This window comes from Pomacea canaliculata, linkage group LG1 (genome assembly GCF_003073045.1).
Source record: "Pomacea canaliculata isolate SZHN2017 linkage group LG1, ASM307304v1, whole genome shotgun sequence".
NCBI classification, from domain to species: domain Eukaryota; kingdom Metazoa; phylum Mollusca; class Gastropoda; order Architaenioglossa; family Ampullariidae; genus Pomacea; species Pomacea canaliculata.
The window spans coordinates 7,193,675-7,205,039 of NC_037590.1; the positions used below are offsets into that span (position 1 = coordinate 7,193,675).

General features: G+C 41.5%; 1 protein-coding gene across 1 annotated transcript; it reads left to right on the forward strand.

The window, feature by feature from the left end:
• The first annotated feature begins 42 nt into the window (after nucleotides 1-42).
• On the forward strand, nucleotides 43-10,128 carry LOC112560213 (glutathione hydrolase-like YwrD proenzyme). The gene is given in 14 exon segments (XM_025231881.1): nucleotides 43-217; nucleotides 819-928; nucleotides 931-957; nucleotides 1,744-1,897; nucleotides 2,346-2,499; nucleotides 2,682-2,772; nucleotides 3,065-3,180; nucleotides 3,510-3,750; nucleotides 4,311-4,482; nucleotides 5,271-5,430; nucleotides 5,733-5,841; nucleotides 6,488-6,549; nucleotides 7,419-7,501; nucleotides 8,862-10,128. Coding segments are annotated over 14 exon segments (1,764 nt in total). The 5' UTR covers nucleotides 43-200; the 3' UTR covers nucleotides 9,130-10,128.
• The last annotated feature ends 1,237 nt before the right edge of the window (nucleotides 10,129-11,365 follow it).

Genomic DNA, 11,365 nt, shown 5'->3' on the forward strand with positions numbered 1-11,365 from the left:
AAGCTGCGACTTGTCCCCCGGTTTTAAACCCTGCAGCTTGTTCGCAGATTTTTCCGACTGCATTTAATTTTTCGATGAGCTCTATCTGAAAGTGTCAACTACTGGCATTTTAAAGTCAAAGCCGCATACAGTCGAAGGATGATTCACACCAGTTGCTGAAGCACACACGTCCAAAACGAAATGCACCCTAGCAGCGCAGAATGCCAACAATATACAGGTCCTCTGGTGTAGAACATATGTCTCATATACCTGTTATGGAACCTGAATGTTTTCGGTATTCTGTGATGCTAGGGTGTTTTCGATGCAACTTTTAAGTTTTATTTGCAGCTTATAAACAGTGGAGCTTATTTATGAAAAAAGTAGATATTAAAAAAAAATTTAGTAGATGCGGTTGATATATATACACGTGCACTCAATAGGCCGAAAGTTACTGTATATATAAATAATATGTGTAATACAAGTTCGTGATCAAGCTCGATCATAGACATACAACAGTAACGATGTTCAAGAAGCATATGTTTTTTTTTTTAAGCTGCCATTTTCTTCCCCACTAGCAGTATATAGGTCAGACTTCAAACGCTTTGCTGATTCACATACTTTACAGAAACTCACGTTCAAAGTGCTTATTTTTTTTTAATTATTTGGTTTTTCTGCTCGCTTTACATAATATTTTTTGATAAGTGAAATGCGAGGAGCATATTTTACAAACACGGTTGAGTTCTTATTTAAATCAGTTGCGAAGAAATGCAACATTTAATTTGGATCATACATTTTTTTTTTTCGGATACGTGTTCATTGTGGGTTTTTACAAATTACAGACAGCAAGGACGAAACAAGGTCTGGCATTTGGTTAAGTTTTGCGTTTGTATAATGGACTTCAACTCTCGACGACCTGTTGTGGTCTGCCGACACGGCTGCGTGGCCTCGAGCCAGCCCTCGCCAGCCAAATTGGACTGGGTAAGGCGGATAGACTAAGGGAGGCTAGTCTTCAATGCAAGTTTGTGAAATGCTTACTTATCTACCTTGGATTGACCTAGTAGGTAGTAGTACAACTGAATGGGGTAAAATAAAAAAATCAGGGATCGAATCAACCATTTTGTTTTTTAAAGGTTCGTTGGATGATTTGTTAACATGAAATGCTTGCTTTTATAACAATATAAAAAAAGATGAATCACAACAAAAATAGTGTAGTGGTTAACGTATGCAAAGTGTGTAAGTTAACATATAGCTTTCTCAGGAAACTGCTGTAAGAATACCGACAGTAATATACATATTGAGTGATTATGTTCGTCCTTTTTTCTGTTTGTATTTCCTGCATCTTGATTTGCTTTTTAAAAACATTTCTTCATTTTATGATAAAACACTGAAAATTATTAACGGTTGTTGAAACAGTGCTATCAATCTTTATTGTCTGTACCAGGCATAATGCAGGCCAGAATTTTTTTTCTCACAAAATAATTTATACACGTGAACACACCATTATATAAATATAAACATACACACCCATATAACACGCACACCTATACCCTCTCACACATACACAATGTCTCTTAACGTCTGTCATCTCCAGATAAGATCCTATCGAGGATCCACGAGGCACTGTCGATCTTCAAGCATGTAAGTAGTGATGAAAGTTCAAAACATATTCATATAACTGTTTCGGCAGAAAGATTTAAAAAATTAATCGGCCTGAAAGCGAACCATATCGACTTACCAAACGAGCTGCTCTGCATGAATTTTCAGACATTTTGCTGCGCGGCGGCAATGCTGCAGACGCAGCAGTGGCTGTGGCAGCAGCACTGAATGTGACAGAGCCGTGTTCAACCGGCATCGGTGGCGACGCCTTCTGCCTCTTCTACGACGCGCAGTCTGGCTCAGTCAAAGGGCTGAATGGCAGGTAAACAGAACCTCAGGGAGCTTGTTTTACATCTTTTGTATACTTTCAACCATAGTAAGACCTTATGTGACTACAGCTGTAGTCGAAAGTAGAAACGAAAATTATACTAGAAAACCTGCCTGCCTTGCCCACCTCCTACATTCCACCACGATCCCCATCCCCCACAGTGCGAAATCACCCCGAGGTGGAATCACTTTCTCTTCCAAAATCGACAACAACAACTGTACGAAAGACGAGGACTAGGTTGTCAGCTGACCTCTCAGATCAGGGCTTGTTTCCAGTTATACGACTCCACAACATTTCCCGTCTGTGGCTACGCTTGGGTAACCTTTTCTCTTCTTCATAACTACACATCTCACTACCCCCGGCTTTTCTTTAGTTTACTTAAAACTGCTCTATTTCGCAAGACACCCAGGTGATGACTTGATTTTGTCATGCTTTCCTTCAGCGGTCGAGCCAGTTCCCAGGCGACATTGTCGTGCCTGGCAGGGCTTGGCTTCACCAAGGACTGCTTGTTTTCCAAACGTCACGGTCTGACTGTCACCGTGCCTGGGGCTGCTGCAGCCTGGGTCGACACAGTTGAGAACTTTGGCAGCGGCAAGGTATATGCGCAACGTTTCTTTATTTAATGATTCTTGCAGGGGTTGGGGATAAGGGTGGGCAATTATTATGGCCTCGAAAAAAACGGTTTGTGACAAATGTTAGTTGTCTAAAACATAAACGCATGAGAAACGGTTGCGACACTGTACATTTTAAAGTATAGATATACGTATCTTTTTGCAAGCTGAGCTTGCAAGAGATTCTACAACCAGCCATCAGCCTGGCGGAAGAAGGATTTCCGGTGCAAGAAGTCGCAGCTCACTTCTGGAAATCGAGTACGTTGCGTAGCATCATAATCAAAAGAGGGAAATGGGTATAAAGAAATCAGGTTTTCGGTAAAAGTTTTTTTAAAAATCACAAAAGAAGAGTAGCAAATCTCAGCAAACTGGATTAATCAGCTCTTCATAACATAAGGATATGTTAAAGCTGAAGACGAGCTAACAGTCAGTAGTCAACAGATGTTTAGCATCTTTATTCTTGATACACGCCTCGGCAAGTAACGCGAGATCTGCGTGTAGCCTGTGAGACAGTGAACCTCTTTGCAGAGAACCTGTCGTCTGTCCACAGGTGAGAGTTTATTCCAGGCACCCAGCAATCAACACGGGCGGGACATGCTCCTGAACGGCAGAGCACCACGCCATGGCGAGGTCATGCGCATGCCCTTCTTGGCGAACACTTTTAAGGTGATGACTACCCTTGCCGAAAACAATAATTCGAAAGTGTTCTTACACGTTGTATGTGACTGGCGTGAAAGTTTGGATAATTAACGATGAGCCAGAACTTATAGATCTTATCCAAAATTACTAGTCAGAACGATTGCATTCGTTCTGTAATTGGCTCCATGCGTTGTGTAGGTATCTTGTGTCTTGAGAGAAAACAGAGGGCTTAATGTTAGATCATGGGGATGCCAGTCGGCTGCTTGGTTTGTGAAGTGAGATTACAGTTAAAGCAGAAAGTGAGACCTTTTCCCAGCTTTCCTCCCATCAACAGACGGGGTTTGTCGTTTCTACAGGAGCTGGCTTCCCAGGGTAAACCTGGCTTCTACTGCGGCCGTGTAGCGCGTGCATTGAGCCAGGCAGTGCAGCAGCACGGTGGGTTGATTACTGTAGAGGACCTGCAGGCGCACCAGACGACGTTCGACGACCCCATCAGCACCAGCTACCGCGGCGTGCGCGTGTGGGAGATGCCACCAAGCGGGCAAGGGCTGACGGCCCTCATGGCCCTAAACATCCTTGAGGGCTTTGACTTGCAGGGTGAACGACACAAATGCTATACATTGTCTGATATGAAGCCGTGACGATTTTTTTTTATGACGAGTACATAAATGATGTGTTGTTTGAAGGGAGAAACTCCTAGCGGATATATAGCTAATCTGAAGTCGGTTCTTGTTCCCATTATCTACTAGAAAGGAACAATGTATTGAAAGCATGCACAAATGTTTCACTCTAATAATAAATAAGGACAGGACAGCTATTAGAATGTTCATACAACAGCAAGTACTCAAGCACATACGGGTTATCAAAATAACCTGCAGCTGCTGTCGGCCCGTTGGCTAGCACTAAAAAACTTTGACAATAACAGAAACGCGCCTTGATAATAATAAGAATCCTTGACAATAAAAACTCTTTACAATAACAAGCCTCTGTAGTGACAAACCTTGACAATAACAAACCTTGGCAGTGACACAAATTGACAATAATAACAAATGACATTAACGAATCTCGGCAGAAACCAACCTCAATAATAAGAACCCTTGACAATAACAACCACAGACTTTGACATTAACAAGAAGTCTTGTTAATAACTTTGTCAGCTCTGAGACCCAATAGCGCCGAGTACCTTCACCTCGTCATCGAGGCCCTTCGCCTTAGTTTTGCTGATACCATGTGGTACAACGCTGACCCCAGTCACGTGACCGTTCCTGTCCAAGAGCTGCTGAGCAAGGACTACGCTGCCAGGAGGAGAGATCTGATCGACCCTGACAGGTGAGCAGCGCTGTCATAAGCCAAAGGTCAATAACTGCGCTGTGTATGATTGATGGCAGGCAGGTCTCTTAGACTCCCTCAAGATATAATACTCTCTTTAAAAAAGATTTTTCATTTACTCGTTTGGTTTGGTGGCAGTGGAGCAAATGTTGGCAACGAAGTTGCAGCGCCGATGACACACGCAATAAAGCGTCAGTTATCTAAACCTTGTTATTATTTTGCCACATCCTCCTCATTCACCTCTTGGTAGCCTACAGGACGCGGCAAGCACGAGATTTTGTAAAGCACAGTTTTGTGAATCTGAAAAAGCATTTTTCCATTCACCACAAATGGGTAATGAAGTAATTTTATCGAGCAGGTAGCTTCTTCTGACAGTTAAGACATTTTGCTTTGTATGGTTATTTATTTTTATGCCGGAAGTCGTTCCCAGGACCATTAGTACTGAAGAGAAAACGATATTCAGGTGGGGTTTCTTTCATCTTGTTTTCCAGCTGATCAAAGCAAAAGCACTCGGTATCCGTGTCACAGTGAGAACACCACGCAAATGTTAAAAAAAAAAAGCTCTTTAAAGCGTTGTTAATTGTAGGTTGATAGTTCTAAATATTAAAAACTACCGGTCGCGGGCTTTTCGGCCCGTAGTCACTGGATAGAATGAGTTAACCGTCGCCTACGTCCGGGTTCCCCGTGGACAATGTTTCGTGTTTGAGAAAACGGAGGATCATCATAATACTGTTATTCCGTTATTTTTCTTGCGCAATCTGTCAGGCGTGTAAAATTTATGGCGGCAGGGCCACCGCCGATGTGCTGAAAGGGTCTCCTTTCACCTCCAGCGACACCGTCTACTTCTGCACTGCCGACGCCGATGGCAACGCCTGCTCCTTCATCAACAGCAACTATATGGGCTTCGGCACAGCCATTGTGCCTGAAGGTTGTGGCTTCACATTACAGGTACAGCGAAGCGCATCATCATCATCATCATCATCATCATCATTCATTGAGTTACCAACATTAATCGGTATCCATAGTCAAGGACCTGGACAGCAATTTAAAGTTGTCATTTTAACAGTTCCTGCTAACAACTTTACACAGCTCTCTGGTCAGTTGTAAGCATTATCAGTCTCTCGGAGCTTTCCGGTCCTCGCACCAGTTAGAAAACGTTGCTCAGTGCTGGGGTGAAGTTAAAACGAGACACTGGACCGTGCGGATGCGTGTGCCTGTGTGGTGTGTGTGTGTGTCCTGTTCCTCGGCAGAATCGAGGCTGTGGATTCTCGCTGGATCCCGCCCATCCCAACGTCATGGCCCCCAACAAACGACCATACCATACTATCATCCCATCCCTAGTCACCAGCGACACAACAGGTACATTTTGTGTGTGCTCACAGGCTGCGAAGGAAGATTTGATTGTCGCCATAGTTGCAGTGAATGTCACTGAATGCCTCCGTGCTGCTTATCTTCTGTCTTTCGTTTCCTCCCTTCTTTCTTTTATATCTCCGTCCCATCGTCTTTGGCGTGCATAAAAGGTAGAGCTTTTCAGCCATGGCAGGCCTCGAACCTAGGATCATTATGTCGACAGTCAAGTGCACTAATCCTGGAGCAGATACAAAAATTCGAGAGACTACCACTGCAAATATATTTCCAGTCTTTATTTTTTCTAAGATAAGAAGACTTAATATTACGCATCAATATAGACGGGATTGTTGAGAAGAGTAATCTTTTATCATTGTCACACGGAGTTTTCTTGCTCTGGCTGTCCCCACAAAAAATCGCGTGAAGATGCTTTGTTGTCTCGCTCGGATGAAATGTTTGCTTAGTGAAAGTCTTCTTGTGCTGTTTTATGATAGAGGTACATGCACCTGCTGTTCTATTTTAGTGTTCTTCACACTTCATTTTAACCTGTGAGTTGTAGTCATGTGTGAAGCAATAATTTCATTCCTCGTTTTAGAATTTTGATACCATAAAGAAAAGTTGTAAGGAAGTTGACCATTCAGGATATGCTTGTGTTCAGGTGAGTTGCTGAGTGTCTTCGGCGTAATGGGCGGCTTTATGCAGCCTCAAGGCCATGTACAGGTAAGGGCATTCATACATTTCATGACTCTAGGCTTGGAAGTTTTGTGTAATTCTTGTTCGAATTAGTTTAGGGGAGTTTGCTTGTAAGTAAATGTGTCTTAATTACCAGAACTGTAATACTCAAGGAAATGTAACTCAGTACAAAACTTTATGAGAGTGGTGTCCCTTAGTCGTGTAGGTCTGAAAGGACTTGTCTCTGGATCTGTGCCGATCTAGTGTCTTCTGCTGCTCTCTGCTTTTCGCTCTCGTCATATTCCTCTATGCCTGGGCAAGTAATTTCCACCTGTAAAGCACATCTTCACAATCGGGATCTGCAGCCTACTGACAACAGTATATATTGTTCGTCCTACTGAAGGCCATATCTTGTCTGAAGTTTTCAGCTTGCTAGGGTGACTTGTCACCATTTCTCTGCTGTGATAACTCTTTGTTTCTGACCATGCATTATTCACATTTTTTTATCTTCTTTTGTGTGCTTTGTCGTTGCATTTTCCGCTACATGCTCAGATTTGGGATCTGTTTGTGTACCCGATGCCGACTGTTCTCCCGATGAGAGGTGTTTATCTTCTCTCTTGCTTTATGAGTCTGTCACTTCCTTGGTTCCAGAACTGGACAACAACGTGCTCGTGGCACATTATTGTTATTGTCATCTATGTGTGTGTTTTGTTTTGATTTGTTTTGTTTTTGTTTTTGTTTTTAAAGCGCTCTGAGGCCACCTTTATTAAGGGGAAAGGAAGGGTTATTATAACAACAACGTATTTCGTAATCGCTTTTATTAGTTTTAGTGTTCGTTTAAGGAACGTTTTTATTTATTTATTAAAAATCTATTATTGATAGCACCATTAACAGTAATGTGACACCCTTTCTTCCAGGTCTTGCTGAATCAGGTGGAATTCGGCATGAACCCACAACAAGCACTGGACCAGCCTAGAATCTGCTTGGAAGATGTTGACAGGTTGGTTTTGATCGATAGCAAACCCTTGAAGCACTTGCTAATTAATTGTGCAGCATCAGTCCTTAATCTCTTTTTTTCTAACCGAGCTGCGTGGGTTTGTATTAAATGAGCATGCTTCCCCAGCAGGTTAGCATACAGAGCTGAATAAATGTGTTTTCCGCATATGGTGCCCAAAACGACTTGCTTCTGGTCTCTGGACCTTTTATCCAGTTGATGATTTATTATTCTCTCAGAATCAAAGGCAGACTTGTTTTAGCTCTTGTAAATAAATTAGAAAAACAGGATGTCACAACAGTTTAGTAAATAGCGTTTTTATTGAATTAAAATTCTGAGATAAATATACGAAAAATTGTAGTTGGCATAGTGCGCTTTGTCATTTTCCAATTCAAAATACTTTTCTTGTCTACTGTTTTCTTGAGCAGTATCCTTTAATCAGAGGGTGTAAAATCGGTTTTCTGCATATGCCTGCTTGATTTATATATATATAACCCTTTTGTTGAGAATCTCCGCTCTGTTGTTCGATTAAGTAACTTTGGCTTATGAGTCAGGAGTTATTTCATTACCAACTGCTTAACCACTCAAATTTGACAATTTACCCAATTGTTAAATCGATGAAGGCACATATGAGTCAGGCTGTAGGAGAACATGACTATTTTACTACTGATTCTGACGAGTTAGCTTAACAAATAATTGGTCTGCAAAATCATTGTGAGTTGCTCTAAATAATTGTCAGGTCCTTTTTTTAAAAATCTGATTGAAAACCATTTGCGAGTTACATCCTTTGAACATCACAATCTCACCTGAATTTTTGATAGCAGTCGTCTTCATTTCTTCATTTTCAACGATGTAAGAAATGGAGACTTATGATTGGACAACGTCTAATGTGGAAATAATGATAGTAAAACGCGTTATCAATATTGCGCATACTCACGCTTGTATGACTAATAAAAGACAATATAGAAAACACAAAAGGAATTCGGTACCAAACCTCGAAGTTGTGATTCTGCAGAGGAAAACGAGTAGGGAAGTAGCCAGTACACGAAGATGGACAAGCGGTGTGTGAAATGTTGTTAGGAGTAAGCTCAAGAAGAGATTATTTGAAGAGAATATACTCGAAGCTGCATTTAGGATATAGCCGAAGCCTTATGATTTAGGCCATTCTATACATGCTTTTCTAAAAAATAAATAAATAAATAAAAAAAACCTACAAAGCGAAAGCTTTTTGTAACAACGACCGCGTTATCTTCTGTTAAGACTGCAGCACGTTTGCGCTTTAAATTTGACTCGGTTGAGCTTTGAAAGAGAGTTTATTTTGTCGCTTGTTTATTTGTGCGTACACCCTGCTTTCAAATGTTGGTAGGGACGATGGCGTTCATGTCGGCAGCATCAATAGCAAGGTGCTGCTGGAAGAGGGCATCGCAGATGATGACGTTCAAATGTTGAGGACCATGGGTCATCCTGTTTCCATCGCTTCCGGGTACAAGCGCAGCATCATGGGAAGGGGCCAGGTGATCACGCGCGGGGCCTGGTGGGCCAAGCCGTCAGGAGGTGCTGACGTGTGTTCAGACGCTGCTGTCTACTGGGCGGGGTCGGACCCAAGAGCTGATGGATGTGTAGCCGCCTATTAAGTGTTGAGAGGTCAGCGAGGCTGGCACGTTCGCAAAATCAAGCTAGGGGACTTTTCGCCAAAGTGGGGTGATTAAATTTCTTCGCTTAGGCTCTTGCTTATCTGTGGGTTATCCAAGAAAATGGCAGCCAGTGACACAAAGTTATAAACATCTCATATTCAGATGGTACATCATCGGCCAATAAATTCACACGAAAATCGCTTTACTGAGAAACACGAATAGATAATCAGTTTTAGTGGTTAGGTAACTAGTTAATACCCAGGAAACGACTTGCGTCTTCTGGTAAAGTATTTTTAAAGCTTGGCGATATTTTGAGGAAACTTTAAAGAACTGTTAAACTTCGACAATTACATATACTTTACATTTTTCATCAATTTATTACCGATTATTGACGATGTTTAGACTGATTTATATAGAAGGAACTTTTATTAGTAAAGTTTGATCATTTTTAACGAAGAAATATTTGGATGTATTATAAGCACACATTTTCATGGGAATAAAACTGTGTGTAACGTTATCCTTTTTGAAAATAGGTGGCATCCGTAGAAAAGCAAAGCGCAGCTAGTCGTATACGCATTTTCATGTTATTGTGACGACTCTTGGAAAGCTTATTAGACTTGTTTCAACTGAAGAGCCTTCCATTTATACGTAAGCTACCACTGGCTTTCCATTTTTGCGGTGTTGTTTTCCTGGAAAACAACACAGTAGGGAAGTTTTTCATTCCATCTAAAATCAGTTTTGGTGATGTCTCCTGAGAATTTTGTTATTGGTGGTTGTAGCCACTCCGCGATCATTTCTACTTCAGGTACACGATAACCAGCGTCATTTACAGTTTATTTGGTATGTTTACTTCTGATGCAGTTCTAAGTCATTGATGTATGTATCGTGTAAATAGAATTAGGAGTGAGGATGATAGAGCATATGCAGGATGAATGCATACTCTTGCAGTATAATGTTTAGTTTGAAAATAAGAATAAAATCTCAACCATGCTGTACCAAAAGCCGATTCACACTAGTTTGTTTGTGTGTGTGTGTTGAGGGGGATAGTAAATAAAGGTAACGATCACAATCCATAACAAAATATCAAAGATTTATGAGATACACACAAAACCCACGGAGGGAAAAACGAAAACCGAGATTTGCTGAATTGTGTTTATGGTATATCTCATTAACACTCCTCGTTATTATGATTTGCTTCTTATGCTGTTAGTCACTGCTTATCCAGTTTACAGGGGCAGCTGAGGGCAATGGCACCACAACAGTGAGAATTGAGTGCCGTGGGTTCGTATCTCGGCTCCACTACATCTCTCTCTGGAAGTGACACCTGTTTACAGGGCTGACCGTCAGTGGTTTTATAAAGTTACTCCGGTTTCCTTCGCCTTGTTTGTGTGCTGAGTGCGTACATGTTGTATGAAGGTACATTAGACACCTGCTCTGAAAAAAATGTGTGTTTGTGCCGCTGACCTGTCATCTGCCAGATGCCCTGTGCTGAAAGATGTGACATGCGCAACCCGACCTAACCTCTCCCTGAATCAAAGAGCTCAAGCACAGTTTTGGTTACTTCCTTTCAAAGCATTCACTATTCCAAGTTTAGAGTTTATCTGCTTATTTATGGATTTACTTGGATACTTACTACTTAGGCGGCTACTCCTCGAGCTTGTTCGCTGCCATCTTCCATAAAGCGAAGAACCACACACACACGCAATACTAAACCTTTAACTTTGGAGGAACACTTTACAATAACTACCAAGCAAAAAAAATCTATCTTTTTCTCAAAAAAAAAAAAAAAAAGAAAAGACAATTGTACTCCTCGTATTCCTGGGTCTTTTCTTTTAAAGTCTTGGCGGTTTTTTTTCTAATGACTAGGGTACAACTCAGTGAAAGATACCATTTCTCCGGATTTGGCGGAATACCCACTTCAGTAATTTGTTTACTGTAGTTTCGCAACAGTCACTTGATTCATGTTTAGATGGTGATCGGCCTCCTTGGTTGTGAATGTTTGTCAAGGGCTGGTGTTGACAGAGCATTTTGTGACCTACTTGTCGCCAAGATACCGGGGATGACTAAGACACAGTGTACAGTGAGACCGACGCTCAGTACCGTGCATATTCCAGTCAACCCATCGGCGTGTCTGCAATACAGTGCACGGTTGTGAATTATCTTTTCATGAGAACCTAACCTCCGTTAATAGATATGTATATAATATAGATATACAAACCGCAAATTTGTAAACATC